Below are 21,543 nucleotides of genomic sequence, written 5' to 3'. Positions count from 1 at the left end.
AAAACCCTAACACCCACAACCCCAAATTTTGACCTAAACCTTACACTTTTTGTGAAAATTAGCTCAAAATGGATCATAGACATACAATGTAAAAACTATAAAACATTTTTAAAAACTGTTCTGCAAAAAGCCCTGATAAGAGGATAAAGGTAAATGGATAAATAGATAAGCCACAGACTGAGAGAAAATATGCACAAATACACATCCAACAGAGGACTGGCATCTGAAACACCTGTCAAGGCTCAATGGTAAAAAAAAAAAACAATTAAATTAGAAAATGGGGCAAAAGACATGAACATTTATTTCAATGAAGAGCGGATATAAACATGGCAAAGAAGCACACAAAAAGATGTTCACTTTGATTAGCCGTGAGGGAAATGCAAGTCAAAACCACAAGAGAGATCATTCATTATACACCAACTGAAATGGCTAAAATGAAAAACAACTAAATGCTGATGAGGACAGAGAAACTGGATCCACTCATGGTAGGAATGTAGAAATATGACCACTCTGGAAACACGCACTTGGGCATTCATCCCGGTGCAGTGAAATCTTAACATTCACATATAAACTGTACACAAATGTTCACAGCAGCTTTAATCATAGCTCCAAGCTGGAAACAACCCAAATGTCCTTCAATAGGTTAACGATTAAACTAACTGTGGTACATCTGTACTGCTCAGCAATATATACACAGACCTTCATGACAGTGTATCATTTTAAATTTCAGAAAACTGGGGACAAAAAGAACTTCCTACTAGTTTACAGTTACATATAAAGGATTATGAATCAAAATGGCTTTGGACTACTTAACAGCAATACTAGAAGCAAGGAGACAAGCAATCAAAAAGTCTAACAGAAAGCAGATTTCAACCTAGAATTTGATGCCAGGCCAAACTTCAGTCAAATGTGAGCACAGAAAAAAGAATTTTCACACATAGAAAGTCGTAAGCAATTTACCTCCCATGTGTTCTTTCTCAAGTTACTAGACAAGACCTCCATCAACATGAGAGAGTGTATCAGGATGACACGGGACTCAGAAACAGGAGACCCAACAGAGAAAAGAGACAAAGGATGATGAATGGAGCTCCTGGGATGACGGCAGTGCACAGAAGTAGACAAAGGGTGATCAACCAGATTGCACCAATGTGACCGAAGACACGCTGAAGGCCATCATCACCAAGATCCCTGCAGCCACCGCATCTAGTTTTTAACCTGAAGTGAGAACACTAGGGTGAGCCTATTTCAGAGTCTTACCTATGCCTGGTTTATCTTGGCCATGAATTTGACATGAAGCTGCTGCTCTCCCCTCCTGAGCCTACTGCCTCACCCTACAGGACTGTTCTGTTTTGACCTATTCACAGGAGCAAGGGACAGGCAATCATGAACTCAGATGCAGAAATACAGAGCAGCTCACTCCCCCTATACGTTTCTCCAGACATTTAGTACCTGACGCACTTTACAACCCTGAGAAAGGCAAGGACACGAATAACCAAAAGTCAGCCAGTGATTGCTTCTGGTGGGGAAGGAGGGAGACGCAAGCGGGGAGGAGCAGCGGGGGGCTCCTATGGGACTCTCAATCTTCTATTTCTTACCCTGGGCACTGGGATGACATTTTGCTGTTCTTTAACCAGGATGTATGTTCTACACACTCTTTTATATGTACAGGAAAAAATGACAGCACTTGTACAAACACTTAGCACTGCACAGTTTAGGTGACTATTCAGTAGTGGTTCTCATCTTAGATGCACCCGATCAGGAACTTCAGGAGGGATGAGGTACATACAGGAGGGTCCTCCACACTCCCCCAACCCCTGCCCTTTCCAAATGGGTAGAATTTTAAAACCTCACATGTCTTAACAAATTGAGATTTTTTAAGAAGTTATGTAGGTGTTCAAGGAGAGCTAGTACTGGCTAACTAATTCCTGGTCGGTATGAATCCCACTGCTTTAGGACAGAGGCTTCCTGTTGATGTTTCAGGCATTCCTTCTGTTAAACCCTGACCTGCTTCCAAACCCAAGCAGCAATGATCACAAAACAGGTGGGTTGTGGCTTCCCCCTATTTCTACACTATTCTGCTTCAAATCCTTTGTGGTAAGACATTTACGACCACATGCCATACTTTGCTGATTCCTGCTGGTATTTAGGCACTCTTGTGTCAGGAAGATTTTTCTTTGCCCACACAAATCACCCAACACAGGCCAATTCTGAACCGGAGTGTAGTGAGCCCTCCAGGGAGCAAACGCTTGAGGGTTTTGTTGTGTAGTTCTGTCTCTACGCAGAGAAGCACATCTTTGGTCATGAGGAGGTCAAGGATAGGATCCTACAAACCTGCATAAGATAATCAGCAATGTACTCTGTTTTCAAGCAATGCACGTTCTGGGCAGCAGCTTCTGCTATATTTACTCCTGAGTCACCTTGTTTCAGTTTACTAAAGTCAGAAAAGAGATGTGTAGCTTCTTTAAATAAAGATACAGAATGACCAGGTAGCACCTAAGGGAAAAACAAGAAGCATCACAATCTATCAGTTCCTGAAGTCGTCCAACTGTATAATCTATACGTGAGGATTACCATCTCACAAAACGCAGAAGAGAATCAAGAACTGATCACAGTAACCCTGGTTAGAAATAATCCTTATAAAAAATTCAGTAAGTTGATTTAATACAAACCTTTGCTCCTCCTGACTGAAGAAGGCGTTTGAATCCTGCTTCTCGGGACTGATCAACATGTAAAATAACCTTCCATCCACTAAATGCCCCCTACAAATAAACATAATCAGTGTTGAAATTATTTGGAAAATAAATGACAAAATAATACAAATAATACATTTCATCTGCAGACTTAGTTTTATGTCAATGAATAATCTTACAACCTTTACTTCTGAGGAACACAGTAACCGTTTTGGTCAGAATACTTTGAAACACACAGCCATGGTGCACAGCACATAGTAGGTCATCAATAAATACTTGAAGAATGAAGGAAAATGATTTTATGGTTAGGTAACATTAAAGCAACTTGACATTTGTGTAGCCTTTTTTAGTATTTTTTTCTTACAATTAATCAAGAGTAGAGCCTAAATAACAGTAGATTAGATGGAATCTCCATTGTATTTCTCTTGAAAGTGCAAACTGGAAACATGAAAGAGAATCAAGGCTAAAAAGGACCTGGAGACAGCAGAGAACTCAGAATACAACACAAAAGACGATATAACTTGGGTTCTTAACCTTTTTGTGAGCCATGGACCCCTTCAGCAGTCTAGTGAAACCCATGGCTCTGTCCTCTAAGTAATTTTTTAAAAATAACAGTTTTATTGAGATGGAATTTCCATACCACATGAATTTTTTTAATGTTCAAAATGACGTATAAAGTATTACGAAGGAAACCATTTATTGAAAATTATCAAAATGTTTAAAAAATTATGACATAACAGATGTGCTTCTATATTAAACCCATCATAAGTCGAAAATATCATTTAGTCAAAAATGCATTTAATATACCTAACCTATCAAATACCATTGCTTAGAGCAGCCCAGCTTAAACCCGCTCAGAACACTTACATTAGCCTACGGCTGGGCAAAATCATCGAACACAAAGCCTATTTTATAACAAAGGGCTGACTAGCTCATGTAATTTACTGAACGCCTTACTGAAAGGGAAAGCCAGAATGACTGCGAGTGTCCTGCTTGTTCTCCCCTGTGATCACGCGGCTCACTGCCGCTGCCCAGCGTCACGAGAGAGGGCTGTGCTGCGTGTCGCTAGCCTGGGAAAAGTTCAAAATCAAAATACAAGATTCAAAGTACGGTTTCTACTGAATGTGTACCACTTTTGCACCATCGTCAAGTTGAACCATCACAAGCTGGGGACATCTGTGTGTACTATAATTTTAAAGTAGTGATGAACAATATTTCAAGATACTTACAACTGTTAACACAAGCAAAAATATCTGATTTCCATGGGGCAGAGTCACAGATCTTGTTAATAGTGTTGTGGTTTGTTGCCTCGACTTATAATGAAAGAAATGTGAACTTTCAATTAGAGGTTAGTAAAAATAAGGATGTATTTTTTTCCTTCTTGAATTTGATCTATAAACTTTGGGAGAGTCGGTGGACCTCAAGCTGAGAACCCCTGGAGATAGATGCTAAAGAGATTCTTTGGAAGAAATATAGTATGGGTCACATTTTACAGATATAAATGATTTTTAAAAGAACGACCAACATTATATATATATACCTTACTGTCGACCACAATTAGAAGAATTAGGAATTAACACTAAGCTGAATTTCGGATGCCCAAACTAAGTATATCAACCAAGGGATAAAAAATAGAATTATTATTTTGTCAAGCATATTTTCTTAAAAAAGTTTACAATTTGGAGAAGACTGCCAGTCAAGATGGCAGGACCATGAGCTCACCTCTCCTCACAACCACAACAAAACCACAACTGACTGCTAAACAACCATCAAAAAAAAAAAAAAAAAAAAAGACTGGAACCTAGCAAAAATGATCTTTTTCAACTGGAAACATAAAGGGAACCACAGTGGGACGGTAGGAGGTGTGTGCATGTGATATAATTGGGCCCCATACCCGCCAGGTAAGTGACCCACAAGCTGAAGAACAAGTTGCAGAGGCCCTCCCACAGGAGTAAGAGTTGTGAGCCCCATCTCAGGCTCCCCAGGCCATGGTTCCACCATTGGGAGGAGGAGGAGACCCCAGGACATCTGGTTTTGAAGGCCAGTGGGGCTTAACTACAGGAGCCCCATGGGACTGGGGGAAACAGAGACTTCACTCTCTTGGGAAGCGTACACAGAATCTTGTGTGTGCCAGGTCCAAGGGCAGAGGCAGTAATTTCACAGGAACCTGGGCCAGGCCCGCCTGCTGGTTTTGGAGGGTCTCCTGGGGAGGTAGGAGATGGCTGTGCCTCACTCAGGGGACATAAAAACTGGTGGTGGACATTTCAGGAGTGTTCATATATACGAGCTTTCCTGGAGGCTGACATCTTGATTAGATCATCAGCAGGAAGGCCTAGCTCCATCCAACAGCCTGTAGGCTTAAGGGCTGGGAAGCCTCAGGCCAAACAACATACTGGGTGGGAACACAGCCCAACCTGTCAGCAGACTTCCTGAGCCACAAACACCTCTAGATATGGCCCTACCCACCAGAGGTTCAGGACCAAACTCTACCCAGCAGTGGGCAGTCACCAACTCCTCCTGCCAGAAAACCTGAATAAGCCTCTAGTCCAGCCTCACCCACAAGGGGCAGATACCAGAAATAAGAAAGCAACAATCCCAAAGCCTGTGGAAGGAATCCACAAACACAGGCCAGACTCTACACTGGGACCAGCTGGACCCTGGCCCTTGGGTGACAAGAGAGGAGTGTACTGATGGGACGCATAGGACCCCTCCCACAGAGAGCCACCTCTCCAAGGTCAAGAAACGTAACTAACCAACCTAAAAATACAAATAGAAAGACAGACAATATGAGGCCTCAGAGGAGTATCTCCCAGGCCAAGGCACAAGATAAAATCCAGAAGAAATAAATGATGAGGAGATAGGCAATTTATCTGAGAAAGAGTTTAAAGTAATGATGGCAAAGATGTTCAGAGAACTCAAGAGAAATACAGACGCACAGAGTGAAGTTTTTAGCAAAGAGCTGGAAAATATAAAGAATACCCAAACAGTGTTGAAGAATAAAACTGAAATGAAAAATACACTAGAAGGAACCAAGAATAGATTAAATGAGGCATAAGAATGGATCAGTGAGCTAGATTAGAGGAAATACTATTGCAGAACAGAAAAAAAGAAAAAAGGTTAAAGAAATGAGGATAGTTTAAGAGAACTCTGGGACAACATGAAGCAGTAATATTTGCATTATAGGGGTCCCAGAAAGAGGAAAGAGAAAGGACCTGAGAAAATTTTTGAAAAGATAACCGAAAACGTCTCCAACCTGGGAAAGGAAATGGTTACCCAAGTCCAGGAAGCACAGAGAGTTCTACACAGGATCAACTAAACAGGGGAACACACCAAGGCTCACAGTAATCAAACTGACAAAAATTAAGGATAAGGAGAAAATATTAAAATCAGCAAGAGAAAAGCAACAAATAACATACAAGGGAACTCCCATTAGGTTATCAGCTGATTTTTCAGTAGAAACTCTAGAGGCTGGAAGGGAGTGGCAAGATATATTTAAAGTGATAAAAGGGCAAAACTTACAACCAAGAATATTCTAGCCAGGAAGGCTCTCATTCAGATTTGATGGAAAAATCTAACGCTTCACAGATAAACAAAAGCTAAAAAAATTCAGTACCACCAAACCTGCTTTATAACAAATGTTAAAGGAACTTCTCTAGTCATCAAACCACAAGAAAAGAGAACATAAAGAAAAAAGAAAAAAGAAAAAAAAAACCCACAAAAGATTGTTTTGGCAACTTGATGTCTTCTATGGTTCCATATAAATTTTGGAATTGCTTGTTCTAGCTCCGTGAAAATTGTCATGAGTATTTTGACTGGGGTTGCACTGGATCTGTGGATTGCTTTGGGTAGTACGGCCATTTTGATACTGTTGATTCTTCCAATCCAAAAGCACAAGAAATCTTTCCATTTCTTTGTATCATCTTCAATTTCCTTCATCAATGTTTTACAGTTTTCAGAGTATAGGTAACCTCCTTGGTTAAGTTTATTTCTAGGTATTTTGTTGTTTTTAATGCAGGGAAATGTTTATGCCAATGATAAAATTCTGATTTTTGGAGTGAAGGGCCACAAATGACTAAATATCCTTCTTTTCTATGGGGTAACAACTACAGGAATCCTGGGAATTGCTGCTAATATTGGGGCAGTCCTATCTCCCATCATCATGATCCTAATGATGTATTCTCCCCACCTGCCCTGGATCATCTATGGAGCCTTCCCCATCCTCACTGGTCTTGTTGGCCCACTCTTTCCTGAAACCAGGAATCAACCTCTGCTTGACTCCATCCAAGATGTGGAAAAGGAGAGAAGAGGTTCAAGAAAAGCAAAGCAGGAAGATACCTTCATAAAACTGAGAGTTTTAAGGAATTCCAGTAACTAACTGCTGATTCAAGAGCAAAATAAAAGAAAAAATGAGATAATGCCTAGAAACTGGGGAATTTTATAAAATAAATGCATGAACATATAGTGGAAAAACAGGAAAAAAAAAAAAAAAAAGGCCCAGCAGATTCAAGAAAAACTTTTACCTCTCCCTTGACTACCTATAAGAATTCAGATAGGGGACCTGGCCTAGAAAGAGCACGGCTACCAGAGACAGCTTTTTATGTGAAAGACCCATCTGTATGGCAGGGCAAACATCTAATTACCAAACATCTGCTCTTATCATCCTGTGAATCAGCCTTCTGCCCTCTGAAGCCTCAAGCTCCTATCCCATTCCTAGCTCAGGATGAGATGTAAGCCTCATCTGCCCAACTTACCCTTGGATCTCATTTTTTTTTTATGGTGCTCCCTTTAACAAAATTAAGTTTTGTTTTTCTCCTGTTAATCTGTCATATGTCAATTTGATTCTTAGATCGGCCAAAGAACCTAGAAGGGAATGAGGGAAAATTTTCACCCCTACAGCCTACTCTCCTGGGGTAAGTGAGAAGGGTTTAATGAAGAATGCTCCAAGACAAGGTTAAGGTAAACCAACAAGGAATGGCGCAGTATCATGGGGTGAGCTGAGAACTGAGTTCTGGGAGGGGTGCCCACACACAAAAGCCATCATCAATACAAGAATGCAGCTAATGAAAATCCACAAGGAGGGAGGGTGGCAGTCAGAATACATCATCCATCTCCCTCTACTGCCCCACTCCAACGTCCTGCTAGTGCTTCCCATCACCAGAAGGTATAAGTGAGCCCAGTGATGTGGGCCACAGAGCAAGGCCAAGAAGGATGTGGAATAAACCCAGAGGGACAAACAGAGTAACCAATGCGATCATTCAAAAATTATGAGTGTATACAAAGATTTAACTACAAGGAGATCCATCACATCATTGTTTGTAAAAGCAAAAATATGGAAATGACCTAAATGTTACAAAGGGAAAAAAATTGTTATCCACATGAGGGCAGAGATGATCTTGCCCATTTTCGTATATAAACTGCAGCACCTGGAATAATGTCTTGCTTAGAAAATATTCCTTAAACATTAAAAATGCTAGTGTGGGGGTATGCTTATGGACATGGAAAGATGTTCGTAATTTAGTTTAAAAAAACAGGTTACAAAATAATGTGGTAATGATCCCATTTTGTTTGATAGCTAGCTACACAGACAGACGATGCAAGTTTGGAAAAACATACATGGAGATGGTCACAGTAATTAATGATGCTCTAAGGGAGGCTGTTTTGTTCTGTTTGATTTGTTTTTATGTTTCATTTTCTGATTTTGCTGTAATGAAAACAAATTGCCTTTAAAATAAGAAAATATAGCTATTTTTCAGTTTTATTTATAAAAAAAAATTTACAACCTGGAATAGTCATGACACTGAATACCATTCACACTACCTACATAATTATATGCATTAATACCTCGACAATGCCTGACTCGTGTCTTTGCTGGATTTTCTTCCTCCATCTCATTGCCGCAAGTGCTAGTTTTCGTTGCTGTGCGCTGATTCCAGTCAAAACATCAAGTATGGAACTACTTCCCCATTCATAGTCTTCTTCCTACAGAAGTAGCCCAACAAACTTTTGAGTTCCTACAATATATCCTGAAGGAGGCCACAATCTATGAGAGTTATAAAAGCTACACATTCAATTCCTATAAATAAAAAGACTACTGAGTAAGTATCAGTTTATGAGCATGGAGGAAATGTAGATTAATTTGGCTTCATGTAAGAGTCAAGTACATTGGTTTTAATTAGAAATCAGAAAATTATTGCATACTTTTCTAAGAAACACATTTAACTACATCTTAGCAACTGGTAATATTTAAGATCATTAGGCTTCACCTACTGCAAGATGAACTTCACAGAAGGACCTGGTGTCAGAGGAGATCTATATTAACAGCTTGATTACCTGTCTATAGAAGAGATCCCTAAGGGATCTTGATTGAAAACTTCAAAAACTACATGATAGATATTACTGTGAAAGTTAGTTAGGAACCAAAATATTTCAAGTCACTAGTTAGTATTTTACGGATTGGCAATAAAGATAAAAGCTTATGAGATAATCCTGAAATTTTCTAATGTTATTTCAATTAAAAAAAATCCATTCAAATTATAGTAAATAAAACTGATATAACTAAGAATCTGCATCTATGATCCTCAAATTTTTCTGCTTTAACTGTTAACAGGAACCTTATAAAATTAGTATAATTTAATTGGTCATATCTGGTTATTTCAATTACATGAACAGTCACTATATGTACTGGAACCAATTATTAAGATGTTTACTTTTAAAGAAAAATCACCCTTCACATTAATTTGAATACACACCGGCACGAAGCGCCCAGCAGTCCTGCATGCTTCAAGGTAGGAGCGATGAAGCACCCATTTCCCAGCTGCCACTGAGCCTAAATACTTCTCGTTTCGAAGCGGATGTCCCACAACAATGTGTGTACAGCTGGGATCAAAGCACTGCTTCTCAATCACTAATCCACCTTAATTAGAGAAAAATTGGTACTTTATTGATTCTTAAATTTTTCCTCAGAAAAATGTATCTCAACTATTCATAGAAATTACTTATAAACAAAATGCCCCCCAAAACCCCAAAACCCTTGACTGACAATTATTTTCTTTACAAATTTTTTTAATAACATAATGTTTATTATGAAAATTTAAAACACAAAAGTAGATAAAACAGTAAAATGAATCTCCATACACTGGCTACCTAGGTTCTAAAATTATCAAAGTTTTGCCATCTTTACTTGAATCTAACCCCCTTTCCTGCTTAACCATTTTAAAGCAAATATAAGACATCATCTGACTCTACTCCTATGTATTCAGTATGCATCTCTAAAATATATGGAAATTTTCTTATACAGCTATAATGCCATTATCAGATCTATTATAGGTAACAAAAATTCCTTCCTATCTCAATAGTAAATCTTCACTTTCCTGCTTCTCTGCAATTGGTTTGTTACAATTAAGATATAAAAAGAAATAGACTACAAAGGCCACAAACTGCAGTTGGTCATTACACCTGTTAAGTCTCTCTCAACTACCTTAGCGAATTTCAAGCACTGAATATATATAACCAGGGAGATGGAGGTCAAAAGGAAGTATCTACAGCTAAAAGCAAAAGAGATTTTTTGTGAGTGGAAATAAGGTCAGTAGATCAACACAGACACTCGGGAGCAAAACACACACTAGGTAAACAGAGATGAAGGAGCAGGTGGGAGCTGAACCCTCCTCTCAGATATGTATGTATGAAGTCTGACTTTGAGGAAAGAAGGCATAAGGAAATATAAGCTTATGTAAAGCATGGCTTTTGGTTTATACTTTAGAGGTTAACCTGATTACTGGTTAGACAGAGCTGTATTAAGGGCTTCCTAAGATTTCAACAAAACATTGGATCTCATGCTTTACAGAGGTCTCTGATGATAATAGCAGCCAAGACTTTCTGAGCACTTACTGCAAATATGCCAGGGACTAAAGAAAGTGCTCCAGATTATTAACTCATTTAATCCTCACAACTCTATGAAGGTATGTTACTGTTATTATCTGCAATTTACACATGAGGACGTAGGTAGAGTAACTCACCCAGGATCACAGTGACGAAAGGACAAGAAGGTAAAAATTCCATTATTAATATCAATATCTAATTCTATGTAACAAATTTATACTGTGATCCAGACAACATAATGGATTTATTTATGTACAGCAGTTGGGCAGCTGGCGATAGTTGCTTCATTTATACAATGAAGGGTTTCTTTGCATTCTAGTATCAAAAACCCTCTAGTCACAGACTCCCAGTTCCAGCAGTCTGTACCCATCTGCCTCTGCACTCTGTCCTCCTCTAGATAAGTCTCCGTTAGTTGCTACTACTCTTGCCAACAGTTTACAGAGATGGAACAAACTGTAGGAGACAGACATGCGAAAGCATTCCATTTTGGTGAGCTCTAGGTAAAGCTTAGCAATTCTAACTTATAGCTCCAACATAAAGTGTTCTATGTGAGTAAAGTTTCCATGAAACATAGCTTATCAAGAGTACAACTGTATCTAATAGAAACCTAAAAAAAAAAAGTATATCATGGTTCTCCACATACTTAAAAGGGTAGCACTAAATGATACTAAATCTTTCTTGATGACTCAGGGCCACTATTATAAAAAACCATTATTTCTTAATGTTTTCTATGTATAAAGCTATCACATTAAGTTCTCTTCCTATGATGTTCTTAACTCTATAGGGCTGCTCTGTCCAATACAGTAGCCTTTAGCCACGTATGGCTACCTAACACCTGAAGCATAGCCAGTCCAAACTGAGATATGCTAGAAGGGTAAAATAGATCCCAGATTTCAAAGACTCAGCAGGAAAAAAAGGTAAAATATCTCACTCTCTCACATATTTTATGCAAATTACATGCTGAATATATTTTGCATATACTAGGTTACATAAAATATGTTTAAAATTAATTTCACTTGTTTCTTTTTACTTTTAAACAGGTAGCTACTAGAAAGCTTCCAGTGACATATGTGGCTCATATTCCATTTCTACTGGACAGTGCTGCTCGGAGTGGCTTCCAGAATGGTGTCCGACGGAGAGCCTGACAACTGGTGGAGTAAGACTATCACACAAAAGGGAGCTCCTCTCCGGATATCACTGTCCCTTCAACTTCATTAAAATGTGGTTTTAATTATATTGTAAGTGTGTAATTTCATTAATTTTGTCCGAGGTTTCAACAATGAACAAATGCTCAAAGCAGCACAAGAGATTCTCAAATCATAATAGTTGGTTTCAATCTAAAGCTTTAAATCCCATGACCCAGTGACTTTAGATTTAGATTAGAGCTTTATAAAATCAAAGTTCCAGTGCTGACTCAATGTACAGCCTTAGACAAGTTACCTGTCTTTTTAATCTCAATTTCTACAGCTTACAAATGATATCAATATCAGCCACATCTGACTTCCAAATAAGGTTAATATATGGGACATTTTTGACCTAAGGAAAATACTTGTACCTAGTTTTTCAATCAGATGACAATAATCGATACGTTCTTGAGGATTCAGAGATGACAGCTGAAATGTGTACTGTTTTTTTAAGTCTTCATTGGTCTCCTCTATCGTTATAATCTGGAATGGAAGAGTTTATTTTAGAAAAAATTAACGTAAAAAAAGTTATCAGGTATACAATTCTTTTATATTGACATTTTAGTCTTCTGAGTTATCAAATACAGAAATAACAAGAGAGTACAAAGAAATGTAGCTTTCAACATTTGATGAATCCTTGATATCATCAACAAATTCTGAACACAGCAAAACAGCAATATCCAAAAGCCTTATCACCATACTGAGGATAAACAAACCTCTTCTCTAGGGTGTGGAGCCACAGGCGGGTTGGCCAGAGGGAAGGCAATGCTGGGAGCCTGCGGTGTAGGGATCAAGTGGCTGTCTTTCATGGGAGTTTCCACTTCTTCAGCGATCGGACGTTTTGCGGCTTCTTCAGTCACACACGCGTTTCCAGGATCACAGACAGCTGAGGGCAAAAAAAAAAAAAAAAAAAAAAAAATGCTGCTGTGTGATGTTACCCAAATATGACTAGGAACAAATTCTGGGAAATATTCTCATCTGTCTTAGCCAAGATACAGTTAAACATAAATTCTGGAATGTAAAAAGAACATGCAAAGGAAGTAGCCTATTTCTAGAGCTTATAAATAAGTGCAATTGATTAGCTTTAAAAGGGAAAATGGTGTTACCCATGGGCTTCTCTAGCCGTTTCTTTAAATACCAAGCTTTCACTGGTAAAATGTAACCTAAATTTTAAAAATGAGAGCAATTCCACACTTGGAGAAAGCCAAAAGCAGAGATAAATCCATATATCTAGTGTAGAGGAAAAATCATGGGATGTGAAAGAGAAGGGAGGTAGGGGAGAGATGACCAAAAAGATGAAAGATAGGAAGCATTCTGCTTTCAAGGTAAAGCCCAAGGAAAGAAAAAACAGGGAATTCAGAGAAACTCATACAAATTCAATGAACAAATGTAGGTATGTGTTGGGTGAAATTTAGAAGAAGACTTAAAATGAAAACAAGGTGACTGGGAGAAAAACTAAGCATTAACTACACAAATGCAAAAAAGACTGGAAAAGGTCTGGGAAAAAAAATTCCTAATCTCGATCTCCAAATTTAAGAATGAAATACCTTTTTTCAATTTACTGATAAATTACCTCAATTTATAATTATTTTTCTGACTTTTAAAAGTTTAAATTAAATCAGAAACATCTGATTTTGAAGTTTTTCGTTTGTATGTACAATTCAGAGATCACAAGATGCTTATCTGTTTAAGAGGTCAACATGTACTTAATACAAACAAGTAAGTAGATTTCTTTCTCATTACCCTGTTCAGCAATTTTTGAATCATGTAAAGGCTCCTGGAAAGGAGAATCCTCCAACTGTTTGACGTCAACCTGAAGCTCAGAGTACTGTGTGGGACAACTAGGCCACTGCAAATTGCTGGCGAGCCTTGCTCTCTCCTCCCTGGCTGTAGGGTCGTCCCAAATGATCTGTTCATTTTGGGAGGGCTCTGTGTTGACATCAGGTACTGTCTGACGAGACTGCCTAAGAAATGAAAGTGACAGTTTTAACAAACAGCCATAGTAAAATCCACACTTGTAAATTCCCTAAGCTCGACTGTAAATTAGTGGTGCACTTTTACATGCCTCCCGTCTAGCACACAATAAACACTTGAAAACATTTATTGAATAAATAAAGCTTGGGAAATTTTTTCTTTTTAAAATGTTTCTCCCAGAAACTTACCTGTTTTACTTAGAAAATAAAACACGTATTTTGACTAAATGTCCAAATATTTAAAATTTCAAAGGGGAAAGTTTACTGTCAAGAAAAATTTTTAAAAATTGTGGAATGACTGCTGAGTTTAAAAAGAGGATTGCTCTTAAACTTACAGTCACCAAAGGTGAAAAGTGGGGGAGGGATAAATTAGGAGCTTGGGATTAACAGATTTACACACTGTTATATATAATAGTGATGTATATAAAATAGATGAACAACAATGTCCTAGTGTACAGAACAGGGAACTACATTCAGTACCCTGCAATAACCTATAATGATAAAGAGTAGGAAAAAGAATATACATATGTATAACTGAATCACTTTGCTGTACACCAGAAACTATCACAATACTGTAACTCAACTACATTTCAATTTAAAAAAAGGGGGGTATTTCTCTTAACCATATAGGGTTAGGGAAACATAGTAATGTTCGGAAACCTAGTGACTTTGTTTACCAGTCAGTAGTTGTATACTTACCACTTGAAATAACCATAAGTACACAGGAAGCACAATGTTTACAGGCTGCCTTAAAAGAAGGTCCTTGTGGCTACTGGTAATCAAACCTCCCAGAGTCCAATAGTGAGCTAGAGTGAAGTGTGTTTTATGGTGTAACTTTAACAACTCCACTGGGAAGTAAAGATAACCCCAAGTACTTTCCTTCAATGTATGTACTGAGTATTTCCATGTATATACACAATGGATTCTTAGTAAAAATAATCTGCCAAATCTGATGATATTCCCGGAGTTCATTTGCCTCAAATACAAGGAAGACAGCCTAAATACTCTCAGAGAATATTTACTTACTCTGACTTTGTACAAGATTTAGGCTCTCTCTAATGATAAAACATGATCTGAAGAATATTAAACAAAAAGCCGTTTTTGCTCAGTATTCAGATAAAGAACTGGCCTCATGAAAGACAGAGTTAAAGTAAGATAAATGCATAGTTCAATTAATCAGTTCAAGATATAAGTAGTATAACACTCATCACACAATCAGAGATTTTTCTATGAAATAAAGGATGAAGTTGATCGCCCCTCTCTCTCCCTCTTCGGGGACGGCCCACATTCTGTCTATGGAGGGTGTACTTACTTTTAATCTGAGCACCCAACCCACACCTCATGGCCTTTCTCTTGCCTTTCAATGTATCTCTCTGAATAAATCTACCTTCACTCAAAAAAAAAAAAAAAAATGAAGTTATGCTACTGAACTTAGTTAAGTCACAGCACACCAAGATCTGTAATCACTTTTCCTAGAAGATACATTTGTAAAGAGAATACAAAATGCATGTAGTTCCAATAAGAAAGAACTGCTTGAATTTTTATATATTATGTATTTATTATTAATATTATTTAATACTAAGAACACAGGACTGTCCACGGAATCCACTTCAAACAAGGCAAACTGGATCTTAAAATCATTTCTTTCTCAGGGGAGGTAGTAAAATGTATTAATCATGCCTCACTGGAAGCAGGTGTTTCATATGGAACAAACCTCTGCTCCCTGTCCCCAAGTAAGAATTCTACAACTGCCTGGAACAAGGGAGGGAAGGAGGAAAAACTGTTCCGCCACCAGTGACCGGCGCATACCTCAGTGCCTCCAGGACTCGGCTTCGTCCGCTGCGGGCAGAGCGCGTGCTGTCAGGGGTTGAAGAGGCACTGTTACAACCACTTCTTGAAAGCGAAGCCCTCTGCCCTTGGGGTTTCACTATTGACGTTGCAGACATTATCTCCTGCAGCTGCTTTTGGAAGTTCTCTCTCATCTCCAAGGTCTGTGTCAGAGCTTGCAAACAAAAACACACCAATCAAGGTATGTTCTTCCTTTTTGTCACACTCATTCACATTAACTACTTTGTGTAGATTTGGCTGAACACAGATTTATTAACTTGACATTCACTGAATACTTGCTGTAGGCTACAGTAACGTACTAAGACTACAAAAACTGCAGAACGTGAAGGCAGCCCTCCCTATGAGGACTGCACAGCTTCGAAGACGCTCGGCTAAGACCTGCAGTCATCAAACTTTTGTAGAGTTCCCTGCCTGCTTTTCACCTTATCATGTTCTGTCTTACACCGTGAGGTACATTACAGTCGTTTTATGTATGTGATTTCCCCCTACGGTCCTCAAAACTACAGACCACAACATATTTATCTTTGGTTTCCCTATAGACTAAAAACTGAAGAAGGTACTAAATGAACATTTTTGGAATGAACAGAGTGGGACTAACTAAATAGGTAAGTCAAGATAGGGAGAGCTCTGCTAGGGCAGGAAAAATAAGGAAATTAGAAAATATTAATCCATTAAAAAGAGGACACTGATAGGTATAAGATTACACATTGCAGCACTCTTCATAACAGTAAAAAATTAGAAATAACCCACACGCCCATCAACAAGGGACTGGGTAAATGAAGGGGACCATTCATACTGTGAGTACCACACAGTGGCCAAAAAAGGGGAGAAGACTGAAGAAGCTCCTTATATACTAATATGACACTCCACGAGTTGAATTGTTAAATAAAAAGATCAAGATCAAGTATAAAACAGCATATATAGTAATCCACCACCTATGTATTTTTTAAAAAGTGGAGAAGGGGAAAACATATATGTTGATGACTGTGTATGCATAAAACAGCTCTAGAAGGACCCATAGGAAAATAATATCAGAAGGGTGGGAGAAACTCTTCACACCTCCTTCCATATCTTTAAAACCATGTGAACTTATGTTAAAATATACTGTACATGCAATAAAACTTTCTGAAAACTATTGGAAAGAACTGAACCAAAGAACAAATTTTTGAAAAGAACTGCCAACCCCGCCTACTTTAACAGACTAGGGCTGTATCACACTAACTCTGCAAAACACCTGGTTCCACAAATTTCAAGTTTCACACTTAAATCACTTAAAGCTTTGCCAAGTATTACTTAAATAACTGGAACCTTAATTCAACCCTTAAATATATGCTTTAATTGTATTTAGCAACATAAAAAATAAGTTTACTCTTCCATCTGATACAAAGGAAGCATTCTATATGAAAGACAGGTATTTATAAAAAATTTGGGGGGGGTAATTCAAAATATTTTACCTCCTTTACATTCATTCCTTCCATATCCATTTGATGTTGCTGATTCTTTATTATTGGTGGTCATACTGTCTACATCATTTTCTTCTAAAGGCAAATCATCTGGCTATTGAAGGAGAAAAATGAGAATTTCTCAAACCAAGCCTGGTATAAGGTTTCACAGCAATATATAACACATTCAGCTTAAAGCGGGGGTGAACGTGCCATCCACAGTATCTACCTCATCGTCCTTTGTTGTTGAGTCAGCTGAGAGCAGTCGATTATTACAGACTCTGCCATCTTGCACTGCACTGATATCCAAGCTCATTTTGGGGTTATAAGTATGTGGATAAAGAGATTCAGGAAGATGTTTATACTCTTGGGCACACTGCAATACAATGGTGTGCTTTAAAACAGGACTGAAAAAAAATCTTAGCGAACAAACGATGTTAAGTAGGATAAAGAAAACCAATACGTTATGTTCTAAGGTGGCAAAAGTTCACAAAATTAAAGCTTTGAAAAGCACCTGCCACTTAAAAAGTCCATCATACAAATAACAATTAAACTGTCTTCATTTTTCAGTGTCCTGGCCACTAAAGTATAAAATCTAATTCTATTTCTATGCTTTTGCCAACATATCAATCACACTCCAGGGAATATTCAGAAAGAAAAGAAAAGGAAAGAAGAAAAACATTTCTAAACTGCATTGGCATGCTAAACTAATTCTCCCCAAATTATTATAAAGTATTCTTTCATATCATTTTTAATTAGTGAAAAGAACTGGAGAATCAGAAAGAGCACCCGTTAAAGACTCTTTATGCATTTAAGGATTAAAGATCTTACATTTTGGATGCCAAAGAAATGAAATGTGCAATTTAACTAAGGTTATCAAACTTGTTTACATATAGAGAAATGGGTTTGTGACTTGAAATACTGTTTGTATACATTTTCAGTTAACATGGACAGGAGGGAAAAAAGTACTGCTTACTTCTAAAAGCCAGTGCTCTGAAACAACATGTATCCCTCTTTCTTTTACAGATTTATATTCTCGATTGGTGTCATTTGGTCGCCCTTGATAAATGAAATGAGTCACTGTCTCATCAAAACTCCACCTGAAACAACCAAATACAAAAAATTGAATAACTGAAGTATCTACGTTAGTTTAAGATCACTATTACTGTCTACTGTGACCTTCACAAAACTTTTAAGAACCACAGTAAGCAAAAACATTACATGACAGGCTCCAATTTCACTGTCAAATTTTATACATATATCTCTAGGTATATAAACACTAGGAGATGTTTAGAAGGATATTCTTTAAAATATTACTTTCTTCTGTATTCTATTCTGAACTGTTTCAGTTTTCTCTTTTGTCGTATCACTTTATGGTAACAATAAATGTATTTCAAATTAATGAAATGGCAACGCACCCACTCTGCCTACCAGCTGTCGGCTGTCACTGTTCACTGTACATTTGCTCTGTGCCCCATAATAGACTATGTACTTTACACATGATTATTTCATCCATTCCTCACAACAATCCTAAAGCACTGGTATTATTTTATCCATTTAACAGATAAGAAAACTGAAGGACATGGTTAAAGCAACATGTTCGAGGATATTCAGTGAGTTAAGCGGTAGTGAAGTCAGTTTTGACTTCAAGACCCACACTCTTAGCTATTATATTGTGCTCCTGATTTCTTCCCATTTAATATTCCCTTGACCTAGGAAAATAATCTAAAAAAAGCAAGATGTGTCATCCTTCAAAAGATCAAGTAAAAACAAAGGAGAAAATAAAAATTGTATTTCTAAATATAATCAAAATAAATAGACATTTCTCTTTATGGATACAACATACTTTCCATTTCCTAAATAAGAAACATCTCTGAACTTTTTAAATAGCCAAGTTAAACAAATAAGGAGGAATATTTAAGAGGACTTTTCCTCCTAAATTATAAACATTTCTCTTTCCTATTGCCTGTGTACCCTTAAAAGCAGTAGTGAAAAATCCCTTGCTAACTGAATTGTTAGTCTTTCTAATAATTGTTTCTACTTCTCCTGTGAGGTAAAACAATAAAACTTAAATAAAGTATCAAGGTAATTCAGAAAAATAGAGGAATATTTTTTGCCTGAATCATTGTAGTTTACTACTATTCAACTCCACTATGAATACAGGAACTATGCGATTTAGTCCTCAGAGGTCTTTCAAGGACAGACTATGAATGGTTGTCAATATTAGATGTAGACAGATCAGGAGTTGGCAAATTTTTTCTTAAAAGGCTTTGCAGCACAATTCCTTTCACAACTATTCCACTCTCGTCCTGCTGTATGCAAGCAGCCATAGACAATATGAAAACAGGCATGACTGTGTTCTAATAAAACTTATCTGCCCAATCCTTGGTACAGATCAGTGCTTTCAGGAACTACTTTGGAAATCTGTGGTGTGATTGTGTTTGTATTTTGGGGGTGCTATTAGCATTCTGTAATGTCTAGGGCTGCTAGAAATTCTGGGCAACAGTCATACATACAAATATCCCTACATGATTTTCCTATGTTCCAAAAGAAATTCTCACAGGTGAAAAAAAAAGTTGTTTATAATTAGATGAGTCTAGAACCTGTTTTACATATAAAGACAGTTTATAAGTTTTGCAGTTTTAATATACACTAATATACCAGACATTCAAGTACTGAGTAATCGATGTAAGACTACTCTGCTTACTTTGAAACTTTGCCAAATGTGAAGAACTCTTGGTAAAATCATATTACAAACAGAAATGCTGCTCGTGGTATCTGAGTCTCCATATCTGTTTCAGCCTCATAGTTGTAGCATCTGAAGTGATCTTACATATGAATGCAAAAATATAAATACTCTGTTTTCCTCTACTGTTGTCAGGCACACACATTTACATACTAAATATACATTCTATTATTATGTGCCTTCTACTTTTATTTTTTTAATGATAAAAGTAGGTAAGTTATATTTATGAAATCCGTTTTAATAGAAAAAATGTCATATAAATATTTGCAATAGAAATGGAATGCTGCTTTGATATGTTGAGAAGATCTTGTCTAGATGTTGAAGGCAGGAGACAGCATCAGATGATCTCTTTAAAAGGACGTTCTGGTCCTAGCTTATGGAAGAGAACACCTGGGACATCCTCACTTGAGAACTGACTACCCCATGAGTGCAGAAATACTGAAACCTTTACATATTAAAAGAGTTCTCTCTCGTTCATTACCAAGTCTCGGAAATCCACTTCAGGAATACATTTAATACAAACTCTAATGCAATTGGCCAGTTAAACCCTACTTAGGAATTTCAGCAACGTATTTTATTTTTATCCTGAGAGGACTGGCATTTTAAATCTTATAAAAACACAAGTCTTATATTTTTCTTTTAAGTCTCACATCAAATCCACATAGAAAAACAATATCCAAGGAAGCATTCAACTTTGACAAATATGTGTACCCTCATACGGCTATTGTGAGAATGAAATGAGATAATGCTTGGCTAATACTAATTGCTTAGCAACTGGTAATAAGTAATATAAATATAACATTAGGTAATTATGTAATATAATTATAGATAATGTTATAGAATAATACATAAATACAGATCATAGTTTAAAGTAAGAAAGCTTCACTCTTCTACAACAGATGAATTAAATACTAAGATGCTTATAATTGTCACAGATATATTTTATTTTTATATTCTCCTAATCTAATTTCTTTAGCATACAGAAAGATAACTGAATTATGATGAAGCTAATCATATTGCTCCAACTGTTTCTTATAAGACCAATCACTATGCTATGTATGAATGGCTGAAAACAAGTGATCAAGAAGGCTAGCACCACAGACAATGGAAAAGTACAGTCAGCTCAGGATTGGCTGGAATAGGCAAGCGTCTCTCAATGCCTGATACTGACGCCATTTGTGCTAGAGACCCAGCTCTGGCTTGGCTGTCAGAATGACAGCGGCTCTGAGAATATATGCTTCCAATGTAGTAAAAATGACAGAATTTAAAACATCCTCAAAAAAGACCATTTAAATTCAGGAGTGCTGCAGGACTTAGTACTATTCACAGAAGGGCTCTAATTTGAAAATCACTAAGGTTAAAAACATGCTTACTCTCAGACCCAAATGTATTACTAGACTGTAAACTCGCTAAAGACAAGGATTTTTAGTGGCACAAAATAGGGTCTCATATATTTGTTAAATATACCCTAAAAATACACATATAAGAGTGAATTGACATGGGAGAGAGTATTTTAAAAGGACGTAGTCAATTAAAAGTCAATTGGAGAGATTTTGTAGATAATATGACATAGTGAAAGCCAAAATAGTTTCTTTGTAGATCCTCACAACAGCTTAAGGTTTCCCTATAAATTTAGGCCATATCACCACCAAAGAGGAAAATGTGCAAATACCTGTAGTCAGCTCCTAGAGAGGCTGCAATCGCATTTAGTTCACTCTGCTTCTTACTGAGTTTCTTACTCACACACACAATCACCTTGTGAAGGGGCTTCGGAGCTTCTTC

At 37.3% G+C, this 21,543-nt stretch overlaps 1 protein-coding gene across 3 annotated transcripts in view; it reads right to left on the bottom strand.

Moving 5' to 3' along the window:
* Positions 1-21,543, bottom strand: part of TOPBP1 (DNA topoisomerase II binding protein 1) — a 54,319-nt gene that overhangs the window by 2,600 nt on the left and 30,176 nt on the right. For 2 of the 3 annotated variants that reach the window (XM_032488217.1, XM_032488219.1), the window contains 12 exons: positions 21,434-21,543; positions 17,992-18,115; positions 17,245-17,391; positions 17,028-17,130; positions 15,535-15,727; positions 13,496-13,716; positions 12,469-12,638; positions 12,124-12,235; positions 9,440-9,603; positions 8,532-8,669; positions 2,670-2,759; positions 2,332-2,493 (listed from right to left, as the gene is read on the bottom strand). In XM_032488217.1, the coding sequence (XP_032344108.1) occupies positions 2,332-2,493; positions 2,670-2,759; positions 8,532-8,669; positions 9,440-9,603; positions 12,124-12,235; positions 12,469-12,638; positions 13,496-13,716; positions 15,535-15,727; positions 17,028-17,130; positions 17,245-17,391; positions 17,992-18,115; positions 21,434-21,543 (1,734 nt within the window). The remainder of the gene's footprint in view (positions 1-2,331; positions 2,494-2,669; positions 2,760-8,531; positions 8,670-9,439; positions 9,604-12,123; positions 12,236-12,468; positions 12,639-13,495; positions 13,717-15,534; positions 15,728-17,027; positions 17,131-17,244; positions 17,392-17,991; positions 18,116-21,433) is intronic. The other variant, XM_032488218.1, reaches the window with a different exon arrangement.

Source organism: Camelus ferus, chromosome 1 (assembly GCF_009834535.1).
Source record: "Camelus ferus isolate YT-003-E chromosome 1, BCGSAC_Cfer_1.0, whole genome shotgun sequence".
NCBI lineage: Eukaryota > Metazoa > Chordata > Mammalia > Artiodactyla > Camelidae > Camelus > Camelus ferus.
This window is presented reverse-complemented; position numbering and strand designations above follow the sequence as displayed.